At 44.0% G+C, this 11035-nt stretch overlaps 2 protein-coding genes across 2 annotated transcripts; both read left to right on the plus strand.

Moving 5' to 3' along the window:
* Window position 1: 1 nt before the first annotated feature.
* Window positions 2-9546, plus strand: L203_103091 (uncharacterized protein; the record flags this gene model as incomplete). Its single annotated transcript, XM_066212497.1, has 11 exons — window positions 2-242; window positions 286-1307; window positions 1364-2956; window positions 3012-6197; window positions 6246-6868; window positions 6922-7297; window positions 7359-8366; window positions 8431-8642; window positions 8698-9016; window positions 9068-9467; window positions 9527-9546. 11 exons carry the CDS (start codon window positions 2-4, stop codon window positions 9544-9546), a joined length of 9000 nt encoding a protein of 2999 aa, XP_066068594.1.
* Window positions 9547-9832: 286 nt separating this feature from the next.
* Window positions 9833-10547, plus strand: L203_103092 (uncharacterized protein; the record flags this gene model as incomplete). Its single annotated transcript, XM_066212498.1, has 5 exons — window positions 9833-9848; window positions 9904-9967; window positions 10027-10042; window positions 10133-10231; window positions 10293-10547. The coding sequence occupies 5 exons, from the start codon at window positions 9833-9835 to the stop codon at window positions 10545-10547; spliced, it is 450 nt and encodes a 149-aa protein (XP_066068595.1).
* Window positions 10548-11035: the final 488 nt, after the last annotated feature.

Here is an 11035-nt window from a genome sequence, read left to right on the forward strand (position 1 = left end):
CATGGACTCCGTCAATGGTCTTCATTCAGCCCTGAGCTTGTATTCTTCTACTAAGATCAAGGATCGCGTTCAAGGGCTACAAAAAGTCAAAGATATATTCAGCAACCGGGAGAATCTTCTTGTTTTTCAGGCAGCGGCTGCTAAAGAGGGAGGAGCAGCTTGGGTCGCAGTTTTCCAATGTCTCTTTCGCGTTGTCTCCTTGGAGAAAAGCCTAGTGCTGAAGAAGGAAACCAATGCCCAGGGTAAGTCTGCGTGACCCTCAGGACTCCTTTTCACCCAATGTAGCCGGCAGATTATCGCAGGCAATCCAGCTGGTTCGACTAGTGGCTGAACAGACTGTCCATTTGATTGCTCGGAAACCCTTTATGACGCTGCTTACGCACATGAGACAACAGCTTGTTTTCTCTTCCAGGATATTTGCCCCGGCACTCCTTGATTATTCCAAAGCTATTCGAAAACTACTTACTTATCCACCCCATCTCGAGAGTATGGACAGACACAGCTGGCTGTCTTTGATGTCTATATGTTTCTCAGTCATACTGGGAGATGAGGTAGTTCCTGATGATCGAATGGACGAAGAAGACCCCCTCAATATTTCCATGGAAATTCAAAGGCTCGAACGAGAAGAGAAGGCAGAAACTCCATCGTATTCGCATAAACCTCCAATATCTCAGGAAAACTCTGACTTGGTGCAAATCATTCCGATTCTTCTATGCAGTACCCAATCTCCCCTGCTGCCGCCTACATTGAATAATGGTGACTCCTTGAAACCTGGCCAGAAGAATGGTCTTGGTATACTTCTTAAAATTCGTCGATTTTTTGCCATGTACTCGCAAGTCACAACCTACCACCTTCCTCTTCTCAAAGCACTCAACATCGTCCTCGTAGAAATGGAACTCAACTGCCGCGATATGTTTGTGTTTGCCTCAAACAAGCTATTTCCTCATCTTGTCACGTTATGGGCTGCACCTGAAAGAGATCGAGACCGCAGAATCCCTGAGCAAGTGGCTATAGCTGTGAAAATAACGTTTCCGTATGTGACCCATAAGACTCTCTTAGATGGAAACCAATCTACAGTCATTCGAGAGAGCGTGGAGAAGCTAATTGAAGTACTACCGCGAGAGACCGTGATGTCTCGGGGGCTTGAGCCTTTGGATATGCAAAATTTGAGGTTGCGTACACTAATGGAAGAAGATATTACTTGTCAGCCTTTTGAGACGCTTTCTTTCAGCGCCGGTTTTCACTTTACAGCTGAACAAGCTTTCACGTGGGTTTGTCTCGAAGTCTATCGGGATTGTTTCACCTATGTGAGGATATCACTGAATGCTTAGAATACCCACGCTCATCGTTGTTGTTCTTATAGCTTCACACACAATCTTCGCTTCATTTTTCGGTTTCTGGCCGCACTAGTTCCGCGTCAAAAAGAAGGAAACTTGAAAGCCCAGTGATGTCTCTGCTATCTGCGGCTTCCATCGGAAAACCACAATCTCGCCTTCTCGCTCTTCAATGTGTTATCTTCATAGTTGATGAACACTGGAATTCTTTATCACCTGCGTCACAAAGTGAAATCTACCGTTTATTGTTGTCAGCTCTTGATGATGACAATGAAATGTTACAGGTGTGGGGTTTTATCGGCCTATCATCTGTCGCCGTCTTGGTTCAAGCAGTTTCCCAGAGTAAAACTGAAGTTGGGAAAAAAGAATCTCATGTTTTGAACGCATCATTACATCCATCGACCAAAGACAATATTGAGATTGCGTGGACCAAGGTGTGGGATCATGCCATGCGAAAGTGTGACAGTATGACTGTGTCGCGCGCTGCATGCCACGCTGCGGCAACAATCATTCAAATTGGAGTCTTGGATCATGCAAAACTCACGAGAGATGTGCGTATTATGCTCCAAAGTATTGACATACAGGGTCCTCCTTCCACGCATGACTCTGTCTGTACACTACTTGCCGTTGCTCTAGATAAGAGCAAAAATGAAATACAACTCTACAACCTTGGATTGGAAGATAATGTGATAGTGTGGCTAGAGAAAATTTTGACTGGACAAAAACACTGGTCAACGGATAGAGCAGAGCAGAGGATGGATCAGACTACTCCCGCTGTGCTCATAAGGCTGTTTTCAATGATCTGTGGCATACGACATTATCAGTTGGCTCAACCTTCTACAAAAGAGTTTTTGCCAGACTCTGCTGTCGTCAAATACATACTTGCGGAGTTCAAGGTCAAGCCTATACGGGATTTCATGCTGTATCAATCCTTTCCCAAGCTTGAAAAAGCTATGCACAAGGTAGACATCGTATCCATGTGCTCTGTTACATCGGCTTCTACAAACTTCCTCGAAGGGCGTCCATGTCGTCTTTCTAATATTCTACTCGACGCTATCAAGGCTTTGACGGCACAATGGGAGGCCAATCCAGTGGCTGGATCTGGCGAGCGCCCTCGTCGATGTCTTGATATGATAGTCGTTTCCCTGTCATTTCAAGGATTGCTCCAGCTCAATGACTACATACCTCACACAGCCTCAATACTGGCCACTGTCCATCTTCTTGGTGTAATCCAGTCTTCTTTGATCTCCTCTGATCTTTCTCTTCCGTCATTGGATCTTGTCTGGCGAGGTCTACGCCCTCTTACTGATTCACCTCTAGTGGACAGAGAAGAAGAGGATTGGCCAATTTTGATTAGGCCTAACGTCCAATCGGGTATACGACAAGATGTTTTGTTGCCTGACAACTATGATTTACCGCAATGGCAAGACGGACAAAACATTGGCGATTCTGGATTTTCAGTACACAAGCAAAAGCAAAGCGATCAGATATCACCAGCTTTCCCGTTGACTTTCCCATCTACTTTCCCATCCCCAGACTCTACAATTTTACCAGCCTCTTCCGTGTCACCGCAATCAAGTAGTACCATTCATTTAATCGGCACTATTTGGCGACTTCCTTATGTGAGTAGTTTCTCAAACAACTAATAAAGCGGCAGCTCTGACTTGTTAACCAAAGGTTTCCAGCGCGTTGAAGAATATTTTTGAACTTTGTCTTCAGATTATAGATACTACATGCTCGTCAGGGACATATGAAGCGCAAGCTGAGGATATCCTCAATGATGATCATGATAATTTCGTGATTGGAAACACTGAAGCTAGCTCGATGCCCCTTCCTAAAGAGGCCATCGAAACCAATTATTCCACATCTTTACTCCAATCAGCAATTGCTTTTAGATCCAAAGGCGCTATGTTGGCTAATGGTCAATTACGAGCCTACAAAGATACACAAATGATAAACTCTCTCCTTCAGTTGGAAGGTTTTAGAGCTATAGAATTTGGTTTGTCTATATGTAAGGCTGTACGGAAGGGTTGGATCCGTGTCGAGGTGGATGCTGTTGATCTTGTGGCATCGTTTCTTGGTGACATGCTCAATAGCTACGGATATTCGAAAGACGAAGGGGCCCTTCAATTGTGTCTTGAGTGGTTGCGGTGCACGTTGGTGATTTGGATGGAGGAAAGCCATGACCTTGTCGATGAAGCAATGCGTTTCGTCTGTTATATTGCAAGCAAATTGGCGGATGGTGCAATAGCGTCCTGGAAGGTCAAGCTCACCTTTTTGACTTTTTTGGATGATTTCTTGCATTATCACTCAGCGCCAGTAGTCTGGACAAGAAGCATGAGTGAGGACGATGATGGTTCCGATGCCAACTTGAACGATAAAGGTGTATGGCAACAAATTGCTGGAGCACTAGTTGATTATGATATGCGCGTACGTATGCGAGCAGCGACAATAGCAGCCACAGCTTTCTACCGGCCAGCGCTGCCTGCTGGGGAACATCCTTGGTTTTATCTACGTACACTTGATCTTCAGCCTGGAGACGAAACACAATTTGAAGTCTTCTTGTCACATCTTTTGTGGAAGTTGAATTGTTGTATCTCATCCGCTCGTCAACGGCCCACAATCATGTTTCATCTTCAAGAAGTTGCAGTCACGTCTGTAGATTACAATTTGTATCTCAAAACCGGCTTCAATGCTGTTGTAAATCGATTGGGTCTGTCGTCTATCTCTATGCTCTATCTCACATACTCTCCTATGATTTCAATCAGCCACCCCGATGTCTTGAACCTCCTAGGTATCACCCATGAACTCTATGGGTTTTCTAGTCGCAAGACTTTTGTTTCGGCATGCGTTGAATGTGCTGGTCCATATATGCTTCAATGCGACAAGACCGACTTGTTTGTTTCAGCATGCGATGCAGCCGGATTATCAGCAAAGAAAATAGTTATCGAACATTTTTCTCGAATGGCCGCGTTGTCCTTTGCAATGAATTTCTCTACCGTCGTCACAGAGAAACAAGAAATGCTCAACCATTTTAGGGACAAAGTGATGTTGAATCGTCTAGCGACTTATCCAGGCATTGAGGCTCCAGAAAAAGCCGATGTTCTTCTCCAAAAGACAGTAAATAGAGTTGAAGCCTACATGTGGGAGTTGTTGGATACAAAAATCTCCTTTGCAGGCATCGTCTCCTTCCTCAATAGCTCGAGGGGGAAGCGAACGACGACTGGAGTTTTTGAGGACATAATCATATGCGATCAGTCTGGAAGCGAAGAGATTCCTGCTTTGGAACCTTCGGCTTCCATTGAAAGTATATATGCGGCTTGCAAATATCTACAGGTCAATTATGTTAACTCTGCTCCTGAGAGAGTAGCGTTTCTCACATTTATACGCCTATCTGATCTCATCAACAATGCCCTCCTTGTCAGTGAAGAGCGGAGATATTTGCGATCATTGGCATCAGCGATGATGATGTACCAGGAAGAGCTTCGCGATCCGGTTGTGTTGATCGCTCTCCTTCAGGAACTTCTTCCTATGCTCCTTTTACCCGACATTTGTGAAATGGTTTTATCAATGGTGTTTTGGGCATTTAGATGGGTTTTGTCTGTTAAGTCGACACCAAAAAACCTCGTTGACTTATTCGTTCGGTTGGGCACAATCACAGTACAACTCAGCGACACGTCTGTTGCCATTGATACTTTAATTAACGTTGGGAAGAAATTGGAAAGTTGGATTGTGACCACGTATCCTCAATGGGAGGAATCCGGCATATGCGGCGGATCACTAAAGAAGGCGATACCTGCCTGGCCAGATGTACTAAGGGCTCGCCTTCCTGGTAATCCGGTTACATCATTTGATGACATACTCGATCTCGCTCACAGTAAATCCCTTGCAGATAGTGCTCAGCTGTGTAAACAGCTTATATATATTGCTAAGAATAACGAACAACATGTCTCATTGGCTTTTCAAAACTCGCTTTTTTGGTTGTTAAAATCGAAACTAGGTCAGCAAATGGAAAATCAGGGTATCGAAGCCTTTCAAGATCTGCTCTATCTCTCTGGCGCCCAAATAAGGGCACCATTTCTCTCGAATACAAACCAGGCAGCAATGTCGAAACTTCACGACTCGTATTTTAAAGACAAAGGCTCATATGTGTCCATAATCGGCCAGGTGACATTGTTGCTAAACGATTCTCATCATCAAATTCGTGCAGCCGCCTACCGCACTCTGCAAGGAATGAAAACAGCTATCATAGAATTGGGGGTCGACGCAAGCCTTTCTGGGCCGGTTCTTGATATATTGGATAAATTCGAACCGGCACACATATCTTTTGGAATTGATCACAAAGGAGAAATAGACCTTAGCGAGCTTTTGAAACATTCCTACCGTGACCAGCCTCAAATTCCAGATTCGACTTGGGTCTTGAGCTTTTCGAAAGCATTGTGTACCGTGACCTCTGGCTCAACCAATTTCTATATTATGCTTGGTCCTCTACTCTCTACACCCGGAATTTCTCTCCAGGATTTTCTACCTTTCCTTGTTCATGGCGCTCTCTCGTGCGGTGCTTCCAAACGAGAATTATTGACGAGATCCAAGACAATACATGATTATCTTGATTCAGTCTTACAGTCTAATCCTGTTACTAACGAGACCATACAAAATATACTAAATGTAATCTTGTATCTCCGCAACCATGACCCTCCTTATAACAAAGGACCATTGGGATATAATGCTTGGTTTGACTTTGATTATCTATCGCTAAGTTCCGCTGCTATTCAGTGTGGCTCATATGTCACTGCACTTTTATTTCTTGAACTGGCTAGAGATCAGAAAGAGGTGGAACTTGATAATTCTATTGTACGACAGGTGAGTTCCTCCTCAACTTGTACCTAGTATCAGTGCTGAAAAACACAGAACTTGTATAGCATTTATAGTAATCTGGAGGACCCCGACGGGTTTTATGGCATCCAGAACCATGATATTAAGGACGCTTTGCGCCGCCGATTACAACACGAAAGTCAGGCATGGAAAGCTCTGGGATGGGCCGGAGCCGCATTTGACAATGGCAATCAAAATTCGTTTCTCCCAGTCTTGCGCAACCTATATACTATTGGGTTTCCCCATCTTGCGTCAGCCCTTATTGCTAAGAACCAATGGACAGATGAGAGTACTCATAACGATCCTCTATTTTCAGAGCTTGGCTGGCGCACTGGAACTTGGGACATACCTCTTAACGAAAAGGCTAGTCGGACATCGTCTGGATTGCTCTACTCGGCCCTTAATGCTGTGTACCGAGCCAGACATCCTCAAGAAGCAATGAAGACTGTGATTTGGGCAACAGGAATAGAAATGGATCGCTTGAGGGAATTGCCTGCTGAAATGATGGCCAATATCAAGGAAACAATAGATAACCTTCTCTGTCTCCGGGAGATAAAAAAATGGCTGAATTTTCAGATTCAGACTAATCAGAAAACTTCTGGATCGGAAACAGGCGATGTTTCTTTCAACGAATTCCAGCAAATGTCGGAAGTAATTAAGTTAGTGGTGCCGTTACGGTAATGAGATGGATATCGGCTCACATTTAGCGTAGGTTTGATATAGCCGAAAGAATAACAGCTACCCGTTTGTCTCTCTGTCGGTTTATCAAGCAACGAGAACAACAAGATTCAATTGGAGAACAGTTAACACATAAATCAATTCTAGCTCAGAATGCTGAAAGATCATGTCACATCAATTTGTGTGAGATGGCTCTTCAAGAAAACAACCTCCAAGTGGCTATCAACTCCATCACTGCGCTTCAAAGTTTAAATATCGGTAAAGAGAATGAAACCCAAGACTTTTTCTGCGAAGTATTATGGCGACAAGATGAACATGCTTTAGCGATCCAACTTGTGCAAGATCTGGTAAATGAAGCAAAAGGCAGGGAGCCCAAAGATCGTAGATTGCCTGTATTGCAAGGACGCCTAGTAAGTAATCCCTCATAGTTTTGTTTGGGTTATCATTAACTACTCACTTGGTGCAATCAAGGCACATTGGACCTCAAAAGCTCGGCTCCAGCCAGCCATGGAGATCTATCCCACCTTCAAAAATTCTGTTGCTCTTGCCAAATCATTCAAAGTTGATACACAAGAACACGCAAAACTTTGTTACCAGTTTGCTTGCTTTGCCCACGAACAACATAGTATTGTGCTAAACTCTCCTGAACTGAAGCGACTTAAAAATCACCGAGACAAACGCGACGCACACCTTTCTCAACTTCCGCGCAAGGAAATTATGGAAGACAACCGATCATTAGAAAAACTTGAAAACTCTGTAAAGGGTTATCTCAATACTGCATTACAATCATACGCAGCATGTCTGGCTATGACAGATAAATTCGATGACTGTATCATCAAGCTTGTTAATCTCTGGCTTGAGAATGACCATGATCAAGACAGTAACGAGACATTCAGTCATGCAGCGGCTCGTGTACCATCCCACAAATTTATTGTCCTTGGACCTCAGCTTGCTGCTCGTCTTCATCGTACTCAGGATCCAAGTTTATTCAATTCAACTCTCAATCGTCTAGTGTTGCGGATTACTCGAGACCATCCCTATCACATTCTTTATCAGGTCATTACACTAGCGTATGGTTACGAGAAATCTTTCAAAACATCACACGGAAGAGGTCCTGCCGCTGCCGAGATCATGGCTCTTTTGAGATCTAGTTCTGGTACCAAATACACATTGGCAAGCCAGGCGTTCTCATCAATGTGGAAATTTGTTCACAATGCTATTAATTTCACACATTCAATCAAAAACGAAGAAAAAGGTAAACCTGGACAAAGATATAGTCTTTCAAAGAGAGCTGCGATAAGAAATGCACCTAATGACATCCCTATTGCGACGAGGCCTCCTCCTATTGATGTCACTTGCCAATACAAGGACATTGTCACTTTTTCACACTACGAGGAGACTTACACTCTTGCAGGAGGTCTATCAAAACCCTTTGTTGTGACATGTTATGACTCAAAAGGTGCAAAATGCAAACAATTGGTAAGCTTACTTCGTGGTGTTCCCAACACTGCGTAAGACAAAGCCGTTAATGATATACTTTTAGTTCAAGAAAGATGAAGGATTCCGCCAGGATGCTGTAATGGAGCAAGTCTTTTCGCTCGTCAACGACCTTTTGAATCGCGACCGCCAAGCGAGGTCGAGAAATCTCCGCTTCAGAACATATGGGGTAGTAGCTCTGCCGTTTGATGTGGGAGTTATTGAGTTTGTACAAGGAACAAAGAGTATAGGCGAGTGGCTGAGTCATGCGCACACCAAGTGAGTAACATATGTCGCGCCGACTGATATTCGAGATTCTGATTGATTGGAACAGATACTGCCCGAACGACATGTCAGTCAGTGAGATGAGGAAAGCGTTACTCAGTTTACAGAAAGAACGTGCTCCAGAGATTGGAGTGCATTTCAAAGAGCTCAAAAACAAATTCAAACCAGTAATGCGTCACTTTTTCACTGAAAAACACAAGGATCCAGTAGCTTGGTTCTCTATGCGCTTAGAATATGGCAGAAGCCTGGCGGTTACCAGCATTGTTGGATGGGTTCTGGGAATTGGGGATAGACATTGCTCAAACATTCTTATTGATCAGCAGTCTGGTGAACTTGTTCATATTGATTTTGGCGTGGCTTTTGAGGCTGTGAGTATCAAAAGATGCATTGTTTATCTATCATTAACCGCTGTCACCTAGGGACGATTTCTACCAGTTCCGGAACTGGTCCCTTTCCGTCTCACCGATGATCTTGTCGACGCTCTGGGAATCACGGGTGTTAATGGAACATTTCGGCAGTGTTCACAACTCGTCCTGCAAAATCTAATTGACTCTTCCAATGTTATCCTCACTATACTGGAGGTCTTCAAATTAGACCCTCTTCATTCATGGGATGCCTCTGAGAAAGCGAAGAAGAAACAAGGTGGCTCGGAACAAGTTAATGTCGATTATGGAGAGCTTCCAAAAGGATGGGAAAAAGCTGATAGGATTCTGGCAAAAATCAGAGAAAAGCTGTCAAAAGAGCTATCTGTGCATTACAGAGTAAATCAACTGATCCAAGAAGCGAGGGATCCAGATCATCTAGGCGCAATATTTACAGGCGAGTCTCTCATTTCTTACCAAAGACTTGCTCAGTATGCTCATCTTGACACGATGCAGGGTGGTCGCCATGGTTCTAATTGCTGGGCACATTACGCACGCCGTACATTGTATCTATCATACTTGACAGCATTAGCATAGGTTTACAATCCATTGTACATTTTAGATATGCATTTACAAAATTCGTTTGCCATTGGTTAGCATTAGAAAAGTGGAGGTCAAACGAGAACAGATATGACGTCATAAAAGCCAGCTCATCACCAATGGCTATTCATCATTAGAAAAGTCATTTTAATTTAAAGAATAGTTGAGTTCATACTTGACACAACTGGTATCCATCCAAAAGCAAACACCAACAGAAAGGCTATGTCCGACTTTGAAAGTAAATGATTGAACCAGCCACCCAGACTTTCTTCAATCTCATGGCCAACTCTTAGGACTGAACAAAACTGGCGATGCTATCCTTCGACATGATACTACCCAAGGCCCCGGTATCTCTCCGTACGCTTGGTTTCTCATTCTGTTGATTCAAAGCTAATGGCTTATACCTTGACTTGTAGCGAAAATCCTGCTGGTGTGAGTTGAAATCCCTCGAGAAGTATGGTCGTAGCTTGCCATCAAAGAAACGAATACGAAGCCATACATGCTGACTACAAACTTGTAAAGATATATCCAGATGTAGGCGGGCAGCCCGCACCGTCTGGGTCTATGCCTGGAGCTGGCGCACCGGAGCGACATGGGGACGTCAGAGGGGTCTTTGGTAACGTATGTTAGCGGTGTTGTGGTTACTAGGAAGTTAGCAAACTGATGAGGCTTTCATCCATAGCCCCAAGTATTTCAAGATACCTTCTTGCACCTTTCTTCAGCCTTTACGCAGGCCATCCATGCGATCGAGGATGAGTCTAGTTCTGGTATTGGGTTTGTTGGTAAAGCCTTGAAGGCGAAATTGGAGTCAATGAGGGATGAAATCGACGGCTGGAGGATGGGTAAGGGATTGCCAGAGGTCGAAAAGCATGGCGGTGAACTGGGCAAGGACGTGGATTTGGCAAAAGAGGACGAAGGAGGGCTGTACAGAGATTAAACCCAGGCATCCAGACAAGTCCAAGAAAAGAGCAAGTCTTGAAAATGCGTCACCGGAATCCCATTCTACGTATCATTGGTAGAAATTGAAAACATGCGAGTTGAGTGAAAAGATGATTGAGACAGCATAATGGTGGCCAGAGATGGGCCACATGCGATGAACCGACAGTAATGGACAGCTCTATCAATTATTAGTCTAACCATTTCTTTAACTAATCGCCAAGCAATACAGCTCTGGGAAGCGTATACGGCCACAATCTATTCGTGTATCGTATCAACAACTTGCAAATGATATATTTTGCATACCGTGCCAATACGAATGGTTCGCACATATAATGTGTCAGGCTTGAACGGCTTGATAATCGAATCCCTAATTATCAGATGGAAGGCAAGGAATGTCAGCAAGTCTTCCTCTCTCCTTCTCTGGAAGAAGCCACGAGAAGGAGATGAGTGACGAAGAAAAGATGATTTGATATTGGCCCATTCAGG

This window comes from Cryptococcus depauperatus, chromosome 3 (genome assembly GCF_001720195.1).
Source record: "Cryptococcus depauperatus CBS 7841 chromosome 3, complete sequence".
In the NCBI taxonomy this organism is placed as follows: Eukaryota; Fungi; Basidiomycota; class Tremellomycetes; order Tremellales; family Cryptococcaceae; genus Cryptococcus; species Cryptococcus depauperatus.